Source organism: Vipera ursinii (assembly GCF_947247035.1).
Source record: "Vipera ursinii genome assembly, chromosome: 2".
Lineage (NCBI taxonomy): Eukaryota > Metazoa > Chordata > Lepidosauria > Squamata > Viperidae > Vipera > Vipera ursinii.
This window is the reverse complement of record NC_139513.1, coordinates 284792781-284806908: the sequence shown is the minus strand read 5'-3', so window position 1 is coordinate 284806908 and position 14128 is coordinate 284792781. Positions and strand designations below refer to the sequence as shown.

General features: G+C 51.0%; 1 protein-coding gene across 4 annotated transcripts in view; it reads left to right on the top strand.

The window, feature by feature from the left end:
- The window catches only part of IL11RA (interleukin 11 receptor subunit alpha), a 113756-nt gene that overhangs the window by 49150 nt on the left and 50478 nt on the right, over window positions 1-14128 (top strand). For all 4 annotated transcript variants that reach the window (XM_083354864.1, XM_083354866.1, XM_083354862.1 and 1 more), the window contains exon 2: window positions 12777-12887. In XM_083354864.1, the coding sequence (XP_083210990.1) occupies window positions 12885-12887 (3 nt within the window). In that variant the 5' untranslated portion in view covers window positions 12777-12884. The remainder of the gene's footprint in view (window positions 1-12776; window positions 12888-14128) is intronic.

The following is a 14128-nucleotide window of genomic DNA, read 5'->3' as shown; positions in this document are numbered from 1 at the left end:
TGGAAGGTCCACAACGAAGTCCATGGCGATATCTTGCCATGGCCGAGACGGGTCAGCTACTTGTTGCAAAAGTCCCAAAGGCTTCCCGACCTGGGGCTTTGTAGTAGCACAGACATGACAACGCCGCACATACTCCTCGATGTCACTCTTCATGCGGGGCCACCAAAATTGACGGCGTGCCAGATGCAAGGTCTTTACAAACCCGAAATGTCCTGCCTGTTTGGTGTCATGACAACCATGCAGAACACGTGGCCGCACAGATTCAGGTACATACAATCGTGTACCATGCCACGCCAGACCATCCCGCATAGACAATAGTCCCGGATTACTCCGTAACCAAGCGTCCTCCTGTAAGGCCCTTTGGATGGTCTGGTTCAAATTCTCCTCCGTCACCCGTCCAGCACTCTCTGATGCATCTCCCGCCTCCACTAGTGTCGGGATAAGCGCCTGCACCACCTCCTCCCTCTTGCTGTCAAACTGTGGCATGCGGGATAGGGCATCCGCCAGAAAGTTTCGACCCCCCGGCACATACTTCAGCACAAACCTGAAGCGACGGAAGTATAGAGCCCACCTGACATGCTTGGGCGACAGGCGGCGAGGGGTTTGTAGGGCCTCCAGGTTTTTATGGTCCGTCCACAGTTCAAATGGACGGGAGGCCCCTTCCAGGAGGTGTCGCCAAGTCTCTAAGGCCCAACGGACCGCAAAAGCCTCCTTCTCCCACACTGCCCAGGCCCGTTCAGTGGGAGTCAGTTTCTTGGAAGCGTAAGCACACGGCTGTAGGACCCCGGCACTACTCCGCTGAAGAAGGACGGCCCCAAGGGCAACATCGCTCGCGTCCGCCTGTACGACATAGGCCAGTTCGGGGTCGGGGTGTCGCAAAACGGGCTCTTTAGCGAAGAGGGACTTCAGTTCCTCAAATGCCCGCTGGCACGCTGTGGACCACTCCAACTTAAGCCCTGGACGTGGACGTGTCTTTAATTGTCGTGTGCGCAGAAGATCTGTTAACGGCAGGGCGATGGCCGCGAAACGTGGGATGAACTGTCTGTAGAAGTTGGCAAAGCCAAGGAAACTTTGCAACTGTCGACGAGTTCGCGGAGGCTGCCACTGTTGAATGGCGTGTACTTTTCTAGGATCCATCTCCACTCCTGCCGCCGATATACGATACCCAAGGTAGTCCAGCTGGGCCCTATGGAACTCACACTTGGACAGTTTAACATAGAGCTGCGCTTCCAATAGTCTAGTCAACACCTGGCGTACTAGGAGTACATGCTCCTCCAATGTGTCCGAGTAAATTAGGATGTCGTCTAAGTACACCAGAACTCCCCGATACAGGAACTCATGCAGGACCTGATTGATCAATTGCATGAATACAGCCGGAGCTCCCTGCAGGCCAAACGGCATCACTCGGAACTGGAAGCTACCAAGGGGGCAATTAAACGCAGTCTTCCACTCGTCCCCTGCTTTGACCCTCACCCGGTAGTAGGCTTCTCTCAGGTCCAATTTAGTGAACACCCGGCCTGTTGCCAAATGGGCCAGCAGGTCCTTCATCAAAGGAAGGGGATAGAGGTGCTCCACGCACACCGCGTTAACCCCCCGGTAGTCCACACACAAGCGCAAGCCCCCATCCTTCTTCTCGCGGAAGAGCACTGGCGCCGCCACCCGAGATCGGGCTGGTTGGATAAACCCCCTCTCCAAGTTTTTATCTATGTACCGCCGTAACTCCTGCATCTCCTTCGGGGACATGGCGTACATACGGGGTTTAGGCAGTCTGGCACCAGGTTCAAACTCGATGGCACAATCCGTCGGCCGGTGGGGTGGTAACGAATCGCACTCCCGCTCATTGAAGACGTCCATTAAGTCGGAATAAACTCGGGGCACATGCACCATCGAGTCATCCGCAACCCCGCATACCTTCTCCCGCGACCCTACGTCCTCCGGCCCCAGGAAAGAATGGTGGAGAGGGGGCTCGGGGCCCAAACCCACCCGGAGATGGCGACAACCTCCCTCCCACCAAATCGTGGGACCCCATTTATCAAGCCACGTAAGGCCCAGGATAACAGCTTCAGTCATAGAGGGCACCACAATGAAACGCAAAGTCTCCCAGTGGGCCCCCAACTCCAGCCGGACTGGTTCGGTAACATGGGTGATAGGGGCTCCCCCCAGGAGCGACCCATCCACTTGCTGGAAGCGAAGGGGGGTTACCAGGCGTTGCAACCGGATACCCACTGCAGCCGCTGTTTTCCGGTTGATAAGACACCGGGTGCTCCCAGAATCGACCAAAGCCCTAACTGGCCGCCTTTGCCCAGACACTGGGCTCACCAACACCACCGGGAACGCGAAGGGACACACCGGGGCGCTTACCATCGGATCCTCCTCCAGCTCCAGATCCTCAAGGTCCTCTGTTGGTGTGGGCTGGGTGGTTACGGGTCCGGTCGCCAAGGGAGTAGTCACCCGCCGGTCGTCATCGACTGCCTGATAAGCAGTCCGGGACCGCTCCGAAGTCTTTCTAGTGGACAAAGCCCGTGTCGAGGTCGCAGGGGGAGCCATTCGGGCTGGCGGGAGCGGGCATTCAGCCGCCCGATGACCTGGCTGGTCACATCGGAAACACCTGATACCAGAACGTGGTGGCTGTACGGAGGGGGCTTTGGATGCCGACAAGCCAGGCCGCTCCTCCACCTTCTTTTCGGCCGGCCTACGGGCTCCGGTTGCCCCCTCAGGTCGTCCTCGAATATCCTGCAAGCCAATGTCCAACTCAACAGCCACCCGGTACCAGTCCTGCAGACGGGCCGGCACCCCCCTTACCACACAAGCTCGTCGCAGGGCACTGTCCAGTCCTGCCTTGAAGTGGTGCACAAGAAGGCGTTCAGGCCATGACCGTAACCTCCCGGCCACTTTCCGGAACTCCCCAACATATCGCACCGCTGGTCTTCCTTGCTGGCGCAGATCCAACACTTCGGCCTCGGCGCGGAGCACCCGTGAGATATCTTCAAAACGGGCCCGTAGAGCCTCCAGGAAAAGACCAAGGTCCCCGAGCTCACGGGCATGATCGCCGTATAAGTCGGCCGCCCAGACCGCGGCCTCTCCTTGAAGACACGCCGTCACGACCACTACCATTGCCCACTGGGACGTATAGGCTGGTCCGTACTGGTCCATATGGTTAATCACCTGGCCCAGAAACATCGCCAAACGGTCTGGATGACCATCATATGCCGCAGTCAGGGGCGGAGGGCCCCACTGCAGCCCTGGACCCCAAGGACCCAGCGGCACCCCCTGGATTGGAGCCCCCCCATCTGGTCGTGACGGTTGTTGTCTCGGTCTTCCAGTCACGCTGTCCCAAGGAGCCGTGCCACTCGGTACTGCCGTTGCGGGAGCCGGGACCCCAGGACCTCTACGAACCTCAGGCTGACGGACTGGCCCCTGATACCTTGGGCTGTCCATACGGAAGCGGGGCGGACTAGACCGCCGGGCAGGGGCCCTTGGGAGGGACCACTGCCCCTGGTCTGACTCTCCTGGAACAGTCCAAAACTCAGGCTCCCGGCCCCTCACCTCCCCGAACCGCTCTCTGAGTACCTCCATAGTACGGCTGCCCGGAGCGGTGGAGTAGCTCCATTCTTCACTGCTGTCCTCCATGTAACACCGCTCCCTCCACTCTGTAGACGCACCTTTAGGCCGGGCCACCTGGCCTTGGTCGAGTCCTCCATAGTCCCCATCAGAGTGTGGCCACTGATCACTGCTGCGACCCCTCACTCCAGCCTCCTGAGGTCCCGGACCAGGGCCGTCGAGTGGGGGAGGCCTTTCCTTCCGCCGCACCGAGGGCAACGCCTCCTCCCCCACTTCCACCGACTCCAGGAGCCCAGCCGCAGCTCCAGCTTCCTCCTGCTCCCCAACCAGCGGCGCAGCATCCTCTGTACCTTCTGCCATAGCAAACACCCAGGAAGAACTCTCCACAAAGGTTAAAGGAACGCTGACTTACTTTCAGAGCCCGTCCGACGATTCACCCAAACAAATGAAACCGGAACGGGAGCTGGTTCTTCTAAGCCACGTTTATTGCTTCATAAACAAGAGCCCGAAGATTGATGAAGTCAGCGTTGATTTTACAGCACAATCAACGCTGCTAAATAGCCAGTAACGGCAACACCCTCCACCACACCCTTAATTATTCCACCACGCCCACACCTAACTTAACTACCACCCCCTACAGTATCCACCCTTTGGCACCCGCCCCACCACCATTGCAGCCGGTAAGCCACCCCCCAGCCCAAACCACCCTCCTTTCCCCCAGAGCTCCGCATACTTTCCTTTTCCCCCTCATCTCTCCGGTCTCTCCAGTCCGACGAGGGCTGTGCCTCGAGCCCCTCCCTAACTCGCCGGCAGTCTCCACCTCCCCTTGAACCCTCCTGGCACCCGTCCTTGTCCTGCCGTTTGAGTTGCTCCTTGGCCCTCTGGTCTTTTGCTCTGCGACGGCATCCTTGCCCTTCCCCCCAGCTCCCAAATGTCAGCTGGCCGCTCCATGGCCTTGCACGCCAACCCCACTCCCTCCCGACTTGCTGATCACTTCCGGGAGTCGGCAAGAGCGGCGCGGCGCTGTGGAATGTGCTGGCAAGCGGGCCCCAGGCTGGGAGGCTGCAGCCGATGCCTCGTGGTCGCTGCTCTCCGTTCCGGGCGCCACCGAGGGAGGAAGAGCGAGGAAGACGCCGCCGGGAGTCCCTGGAAGCCGGTAGGTTGCTTTCTGGCTTCCCCGGACGTTGGGCGGGCGGTTGCTGAGGCGCGGAGAAGGCCGAGCGTTGTCCCGACCGTCTAGGAAGATGCGGGCTCTGGCGCCTGACTCTGGGGCCTGGTGGGGCGCTCCGCGGCCGCCGGCGGTGATTTTCGGGCCCGGGCAGGCCGCTCCGCGGCCCCTCCGTATGTCGGGCTTGCCAGGCCCGACAGCTGGTTTGCTGAAGGCAGCCACTTGAATAGTCCTGTTTCATAGCTCCTGTTTCATGGTTGGTGTCTGTTTTATGTTAATAAATTTGGCAGGCTTTATTCCAGCCTCTTGCTGTTTGTAAAGGGGTTGTCCCTGCTTTTTCTGCAGGGCCGGTAGCAGGCTGGTACAGGACAGGAACGGCCCCCAATGCCTTGGCCCTGGCCCAGAGACCCTCCTCCTGCCAGAGACCCTCAGATCTGTCCCACTCCTGCCCAGGCCCCCATAGGCACCCTTGATGCGAACGATGTAGAGCTGGCCACACCCACCCAGTAGGCCATATGCACTCTAGCCACGCCCACCCAGTAGGCCACGCCTACCCTGGCCATACCCACCCGGCCCCCTGAGGGCAACCGCAGTGCTGATGCGGCCCTCAGTGAAATTGAGTTTGACGCCCCTGTTCTAGTCCAACCCTGTGCTCAAGCGGGAGACCTGTATCATTCCAGACAAATGGCTGTCCAATCTTTTCTTCAAAACCTCCCGGGATGGGGCATCCACAGCATCTGAAGACAAACTGACCCATTGGTTAATTAACAGAATAACCGTGTTGGGAGGGACCTTGGAAGTCCAACACTCTGTCCAAGCAGGAGACCCTCTATCATTCTGGACAAATGGCTATGCAGTCTCTTCTTGAAAACCTCCACCTCTGCCTATGCCAAGGAACCTCAGCCGAGGGCGGTGGCGATTCAGGAGGAGCAAAAGGCAGCCCTTCACATTTCTTGGCCTCCCCAGGGAAAAGGGGTCCGATTTCCTCCTTCCCCCCAGACCACTAAGGGGGCCAGGAGATGCCAGCCCCAGTCCTCTAAGCTGGCTTCCCTTCCTGTTGCGTAAGGGAGAGGCTGGGTCTGTCCCCAAACAGCTTCCTTCCTCTTCTGCTAAATCTCCCTACCCACCCTGACACACACACACACACACACACACACACCGCAACACACCCCTGCCATGCCCGGATCACAGTTCCCAGGCTCCCCAGCCCGCTTCTTGGGAACTCTTGAGAATTGCAACTTACTCACCAGGGCCTCGGGAAGAAAAGATTTATGTCCTGCCCTGATTATCCTGCGCAAGTTCCCGATCATATGGAAGTCTGCCATTTTCTTCCAGCGAAGAACTTGGTGACGGAAGGAAATTCTGGCTTCTGCTGAATCCAGAAGGACTTCCTTTTCCTAACAGTTCTAGGTCAGCATTCTGAGCATTGGCCGGGGGGTGGGTGGGGGTGGGAGGGGGGTCTGAGGGGAGGGCGTGATGAAGTTTCTCAGCCAGGAAACAGAAGACCCACACACACACACACACACACCCATGGGTGTTGGGCCAAGCAGGGGTCCCACTCAGGCAGCGGTTGGGAGGCTGTATTTGCCCATCTTCAGAGTAACAGAGTTGGAAGGGACCTTGGAGGTCTTCTAGTCCACCCCCCTGCTCGAGCAGGAGAACCTAGACCAGGGGTCTTCAAACTTGGCCCTTTTATGACTTGTGGACTTCAACTCCCAGAATTCCTCAGCCAGCTGGCTGAGGAATTCTGGGAGTTGAAGTCCACAAGTCATAAAAGGGCCAAGTTTGAAGACCCCTGACCTAGACCTGTGGTGGCGAACCTATGGCAAAGGTGCCACAGGTGCCACGCAGAGCCTTCTCTGTGGGGCACGTCGCCCCCGTCCTAGGCCTTCAGCTGAGTTTTATATAAAACCTTTTCGCTTTAGGCCTCTGCCATGTGCAAAAAAATAAAATAAAAGGTTCAATCGATCAATTTCAACTTCTCGCGGGGGAAAACAAAAAGATCTCGCAAAGTTAGAACTGATTGAAGTTTTTAGCCCCACCCAGTCTGCCGTTACCACCGCAGCCACGCCCATGCAATGCACCATGCCCATACAATTGGCCACACCCACCCAATGGGCCACGCCCACCCAATGGGCCACACCTACCCGGCACCCGACCATACATAAGTGGGTTTTGGGTTGCAGTTTGGGCATTTGGTCTCTAAATGGTTCGCCATCACTGACCTAGACCCATTTCAAATGCTTGTCCAATCTCTTCTTTAAAACTCTCCCTGGATGGAGCACCCACAACTTCTGGAGGCCAGTCGTTCCACTGCTTAATTGTCCTCACTGTTGGGAAGGTCCAGCAGCTTGGTTTCTTCCTCTTGAGCATTCCTATCTGCACAAACAGAACTGGCTAGGAGCAATGAAGGCGGTGCAACCTTTGCAAGGGTCATTGGCTGGGGGTGGGGGGGTCACGGGAGTGGGGGCTGAGCAGAGCAGCCAGCCAAGCCTGAACTGTGGGGACCAGCAAAGGAGGAGGGGTGGACCCGGCTTTGCCTTTTGCTGCTGACTTTTGCAAAGCCTGTGCCAGCCTCAGTGGGAAAATGAGGCTGGGGGAACAGATCCTCTGCCCAGACCGCCACCCCCCCCCCTTCTTCATGGGGAAATGAGGGGAGGGGGACAGAAGCCCCTGCAGCAGCTGCCTTGGACAGAATTGGAGGGACTTTGGGAAAAAACAAGCAGGAAAGTAGCCGAGGTGTTTAAACCTGGCCATGGGATTGGAATTGTTGGGCCTCTCTCTCCAGAATTAGAACCCACAGCTGGGCAGGGAGGGTCCGATGGGCAAAACTTTGGGGGGGAGGGGGAAGGCACTGCTCCTGTGTGAGCATTGGGGTGGGGCACGGGGTGGAATTGAGGGACAAGGCCTGGAGATTCGGAGAAGCACTGGAAGTTTTTTTTCTTGGCTAGAGAAACAAAAAAGAATGAAGTTACACACAACAACAACAACAACAATCCACACACACACACACACACACACACACACCCTGCCCCTGGTTTCCAGAAAGTTTGTAGAGGCTGGGCTGTGTCATGGAACCCTTCAGGCAGGGCTGAGCTCACGGTTCTTTGGGTTTTACTGTTTAGATTCTCTACGGCTTGCATTGTAACGGAAGACGTTTTCCTTTTCATTTGATTTTGCAATGAGCAATATTGCGTTGATTGCGTTTATTTTCTTTTAGATCTGTTTTACCCGAGTAATGGATTTGGGGAAATGTACCCTACTCAGAATTGGACCGATTGGAAGCCCTGTAAATAAATAAAAGGAACAGTTCAGAATGTATGCTGCAGTTTTGCAATATTTCCATCCTAAAATTGATTTTTCACCAACTCTTTGGTATTTCATTTTTTTCCCTTAAATGTAATTTTTTCCTTAATTTTATGTATTATTTATTTGTTGGTTTTTGAAGTTTGTTTAAATTTGTAAGCTGCCCAACTCGATTACAACTTTGGCTGAGGTACTATATACAAACTTTAAAATAAAACTATACAGTAGTTGTGATTGGCAAGGGAAGCATCCTGCCACAACATCCTTGGAGGGGTTATCAACATTTTCAGCTAACAAATCAAAGAAAGAAGTTTCTGGGAGGTGTTTGGCTGTAGGGCAGAGTTTCTCAACCATGGCTCCTTTAAGATGAGTGGACTTCAACTCCCAGAATTCCCCAGCCAGCCTGCTGCCTGGGGAATCCTGGGAGTTGAAGTCCATCCTCCTTAAAGCTGCCAGGGTTGAGGAACTCTTTGGTTCTCTGTCTTCCCGTGTCCAGCAGCAGGCGAACTTTGAAGTGCAGGAAGCCATGAAGCTGGGCTGATTTAAAAAGAGCTGGGATCTTGGGTTTTGCAGATTAATAGGTTTGTTGTTACAGAAATGGCTAGTTTATGTTGTTGTTGTTAGTTGCGAAGTCGTGTCCGACCCATCGCGACCCTATGGACAATGTTCCTCCAGGCCTTCCTGTCCTCTACCATCTTCTGGAGTCCCTTTAAGCTCACGCCTACTGCTTCAGTGACTCCATCCAGCCACCTCATTCTCTGTCGTCCCCTTCTTCTCATGCCCTCAATCTTTCCCAGCATTAGGCTCTTCTCCAGTGAGTCCTTCCTTCTCATTAGGTGGCCAAAGTATTTGAGTTTCAGCTTCAGGATCTGGCCTTCTAAAGAGCAGTCAGGGTTGATCTCCTCTAGGACTGACCGGTTTGATCGCCTTGCAGTCCAAGGGACTCGCAGGAGTCTTCTCCAGCACTATAGTTCAAAGGCTTCAATTCTTTGGCGCTCAGCCTTTCTTATGGTCCAACTTTCACAGCCATACATTGCAACTGGGAAGACCATAGCCTTGACTATACGCACTTTTGTTGACAGGGTGATATCTCTGCTTTTTAGTGTGCTGTCTAGATTTGCCATGGCTTTCCTCCCCAGGAGCAAGCGTCTTTTAATTTCTCGGCTGCAGTCCCCGTCTGCAGTGCTCTTGGAGACCAGGAAAATAAAATCTGTCACTAGTTTATATTATTATGTAAAAATACAATGTTGAGGGTTGATACTATTATCTTATTCTACTGCCCCAAAAGGAGTTGTAAGTCAAAGGCTTTTCCTCCCTTACTTTTCCATTATCAATCACAATAGAGCTGGAAGGGATCTTGGAGGTCTTCTAGTCCCACCCCTTGCTCAAGCAGGAGACCCTGGCCTATATCCTTTCAGACAAGTGGCTGTCCAGTCTCTTTCTGAAAACCTCCAGTGATGGAGCATCCACAACTTCTGGAGGCAAAGCTGTTCCACTGGTTGATTGTCCACATTGTTAGGAAGTTTCTCCTTAATTCCAGGTTGCTTCTCTCCTTGATTAGTTTCCAACCATTGTTTCCTGTCTGCCTTCAGGGGGGGACTTTGGAAAACAAATCGACCCCCTCCTCCTTATGGCAGCCTCTCAAATACTGGAATCCTGTTATCATGTCCCCCGTAATCTTTCTTTTCTCCAGACTGGCCATACCTAAATCCTGCAACCGTTCTTCATATGTTTTTGTCTTTAGGCCTTTAATCGTCTTAGTTGCTCTTCTCTGCACTTTTTCCAAAGTCTCAACATCTTTTTTGTAATGGAGTGACCAAAACTGGATGCAGGATTCCAGAGGTGGCCTTACTAAGGCTTTAACAAGTGGTACTAATACATCGCGTGATCTTGATTCTATGCTTCTGTTTATGCAACCAAGGATTGCATTAGCTTTTTTGGCTGCTGCTGCACACAGCTGACTCATGTTTAAGTGACTCCAAGGTCTCTCTCGCAGTTGACTGTTTTTCAGCCAGGTTTCGCCTAATCTATACTTCTCCTACCTTTGGTTTTTGCTTCCCAGGCGTAAAACCTTGCTTTTCTCCACATTAAATATCATTTTGCTGGATGGGGCCCATTGTTCAAGTCTGTCAAGACCTTTTTGCATTCTGAGCTTGTCTTCTGGGATGTTGGCTATTCCTGCCAGCTTAGTGTCATCTGCAAATTTGATGAGTTCCCCTTTTATTCCCTCATTTAAGTCATTTAGCAAGCTATAGAAGAGTATATTTTCTTTTGTTGTTTTTTTTGTATTTTATATTGTATCTGGATAAACTAATAAAAATTTTGAATTGCGAAGAGTGAAAATAAAAAAAAGAGCTGGGATCAGCCAAGGGGATCCACTGTATCTCAGGAACACAGCTGCTCCAATCATTGCTGCGGTCTTCCCAAACAATGAGGAGCAGTGCCTGGGCTCTGCTGGGCCCTTCTGGCAGGGCTCTGCAGACTTGGCGACTTTACGACTTGTGGACATCAACTCCCAGCATTCCTCAGCCAGCACTTCAATTCCCAGAATTCATGCTGGCTGGGAAAATTCTGGCAGCTGAAGTCCAGATGTCTGAAAAGCTGCTAAGGTTGGAGAGCCCTGCCTTACGGGACTGGTGCCCTTGGAGAAAGGTGACAGCTGATGGAGAAGCAGAGATGCTGCTTTGGCTGTATGCCCAAGCCAGCCACAGAAGAGGCTGCCAACTCTTCCTTGAACTCAGACGGGCTCCTCTTCCCAACCGCTTGTGGGTCAAGGGCTGGGAAGCCTCCCAGAGGACAATGCAAAGAAAGGGAGGATTGGGGAACAAGGAGGGAGGGAAAGGAGGATGGTCAGATCTGGCTGTGGAAAGGCCAGTGAGATCCAGGGGGTTCTTGGGGGCTGGAGGCGCCCTTCCCGGTCCACGTTCCCAGATAAACATGGCCACATTGCCAAGCGTTTACGGGTAGAGAGTGGGATCATGTGGACGTTAATGTGTGGGTATTTCTTTCTGGAGAATCCAATCTGAGTCGGTCACAGGGAGCAAAGGTTTGTTCTTCCACGCTTCTTGGCTCGTGCTGGAGTCCATCCTCAGAGAACTTTTCTCTCTCCAGAATGTGTGTACTGGGTTGTTCTATGCCAGGGGTAGGCAACCTTGGCTCTTTTATGACTCATGGACTTCAACTCCCAGAATTCCTGAGCCAGCTATGCTGAGGGGAAAGGGAGAGGTTTCCAAGCTGAGCCATGCTGGCTCAGGAATTCTGGGAGTTGAAGTCCACAAGTCATAAAAGAGCCAAGGTTGACTACCCCTGTTCTACGCAATGTATTTATATGGATATATGGTTTATGTGGTTACAAGGAAACAATAATTAACGACTTAACAGCCAGGGACCTCCAAGGTCCCTTCCAACATTATTATTATTATTATTATTATTATTATTATTATTATTATTATTATTATTATTATTATTATTATTATTATTATTATTATTATCATCATCATCCTAATTAACCAGTAAAAGCTATATATAACCAGGAACCACTAAGAAGAGGTGGGGAGGGAGGGAGGGTGTCAGCCTATTCTCCAAGGCAGGACAAGAAGCAAGGGATGGAAAAGTAATCAAGGAGAGAAAAAAATCTAGAAGTCAGGAGAAATTTCCTAATGGTGAGAATAATTAATCAGCGGAACAATTTGTTTCCAGAAGTTGTGGGTGCTCCATCACTGGAGGTTTTAAGAAGAGATCAGATAGCCACTTGTCTGAAATTGTATAGGGCAGAGGCCCCCGACCTTTTAGGCACCAGGGACCGGTTCTGTGGGGAGGATTTTTTCTGCGGACCGGAAGGGGCTTGGTTTCTTGTGTTGCCTGCATCCCATGGATGGGCTTCGCTTTTTTGTGCAGACCGGTTGCTGGCATGCTGCGGCCCGGTGCTTGTCCACCGACTGGAGGTTGGGGACCTTTGTATAGAGTTTCCTGCCTGAGCAGGGGGTTAGACTAGAAAACCTCAAAGTTCCCTTCCAACTCTGTTATTCTATTCTATTCTATTCTATTCTATTCTATTCTATTCTATTCTATTCTATTCTATTCTATTCTATTCTATTCTATTCTATTCTATTCTATTCCATTCCATTCCATTCCATTCCATATTTTCTATTCTATTCTATTCTATTCTATTCTATTCTATTCTATTCTATTCTATTCTATTCTATTCTATTCTATTCTATTCTATTCTATTCCATTCCATTCCATTCCATATTTTCTATTCTATTCTATTCTATTCCTGTTCTGTTCTGTTCTGTTCCATTCCATTCCATTCCATATTTTCTATTCTATTCTATTCTATTCTATTCTATTCTATTCTATTCTATTCTATTCTATTCTATTCTATTCTATTCTATTCTATTCTATTCTATTCTATTCTATTCTATTCTATTCTATTCTATTCCATTCCATTCCATTCCATTCCATATTTTCTATTCTGTTCTGTTCTGTTCTGTTCTGTTCTTTCTGTTCTACTCTACTCTCATCCTCTATTCCATTCCATTCCATTCAAAATACAACACAAAGAACAGCCCAGGGCACACATTCTGGAAAGAAAGAAGTTCCTTGGGGATGGGCTCCAGAACAAGTCTGAAAGCCTGGAAAAATAAAACTTTGGTTCTTGTGACCAACCCAGATTGGATCCTGCAACATTATCCTGGGACATGTATTTTTATCTTCATTTGCTACTTTTCTCTCTCTCCAGATACTTTGGTTCTACAACCGTCAGAATTTGCACCCAGGATGATGGTTCTTTGTAGAGGTTCACTGTTCCGGCCATCGTAATGAAAATGTAGCAAGAAGGGATCTTGTGATGGTGAGTCATCCATGAATCTGGTTCTAAGATTCTTCCAGCTGGATTAAACTGTGTCTCCTCCAGAGAAGACCAAAAAGTTGACCTGGGCTGAGGCGCCTTTTCACACTTATGTTCTTCTGGAAGATGGATTGCTCTTAACCTTGTTAGAAACATCTCAGCATTGTCACAAGAGGCCATATAGATCCAAATTGTGTATCACTTGACATGAATCTACTTAATAAGAATGTTTAATTTGGGCTACCTTGCGATACGTAATACAGTCATATTTAATAAACCTGGGTATTAGGTCATATCTCATATTATGCTTGCTTAAACCAGGGGCCTCCAAACTTGACAACTTGGAAGACTTGAGGACGTCAACTCCTAGAATTCCTCAACCAGCATGGCTGGCTGAGGAATTCTGGGAGTTGAAGTCCACAACATTCAAAGTTGCCAAGTTTGGGAGGCCCTGCTCTAGTTGGCTGAGGAATTCTGGGAACTGAAGTCCACAAAGTTACAAAGTTTGGAGTCTCCTGGGTTAGATAATTCAGGCAATTCGCTTTTGCCATAGATGAGCTTCACAATCTGGACTTTGTTGCTGTGGGCTAACTTCCCTTCTGGCCAGGCGGTCCATTTGAAGGAACCCCTTAATGAAAGAAACTGACACGCAGAACCTTTATGTGGTTGACATCACAATGTCTTTCTGCCAAATTGAAGGCACGTTTGCGATGTGTGTGGAGCTCTTCAGCGTTTCAAAAGAAGAAAACATGAATATTTATTTACTTCCTCCAAATTTATATAACCATCCATCTCTTCTGTGAGACTCTGGGTGGCTCTTGAATTAAAATAACAAGAAAAAAGAAATTGTAGAAATAAAAACAATTTAAAAGCTGAAATAATTAAAGCCAATTTTACCAGAAACATAAAACAGAGGACAGGGCCAACCAACAAATAGCTTATGGACAATGTATTCATTTTGCAGGTTTCACACACCCCCACAGGGTCCCCAAACCTGAAGCTTTGGGGCCTAACCTAAAAGAAGATGACGTTTCAAAGGTGGGGGGGAGGGGGTGTATGTGCCATGGCAAAAAAAGGATCCCATAACACGCCCCTCTGATACGATGGTAGAAGAAATACCCTCAAATAACCATGTAAGCCTTTATAGGTAATAATCAATAGCTTGAATTGAACCCAGAAGCAAACTGACAATGAATATGATATGGCGAGGCTTGGCTTTAAGTGTGAAGGGTGAGTCTCCTGCA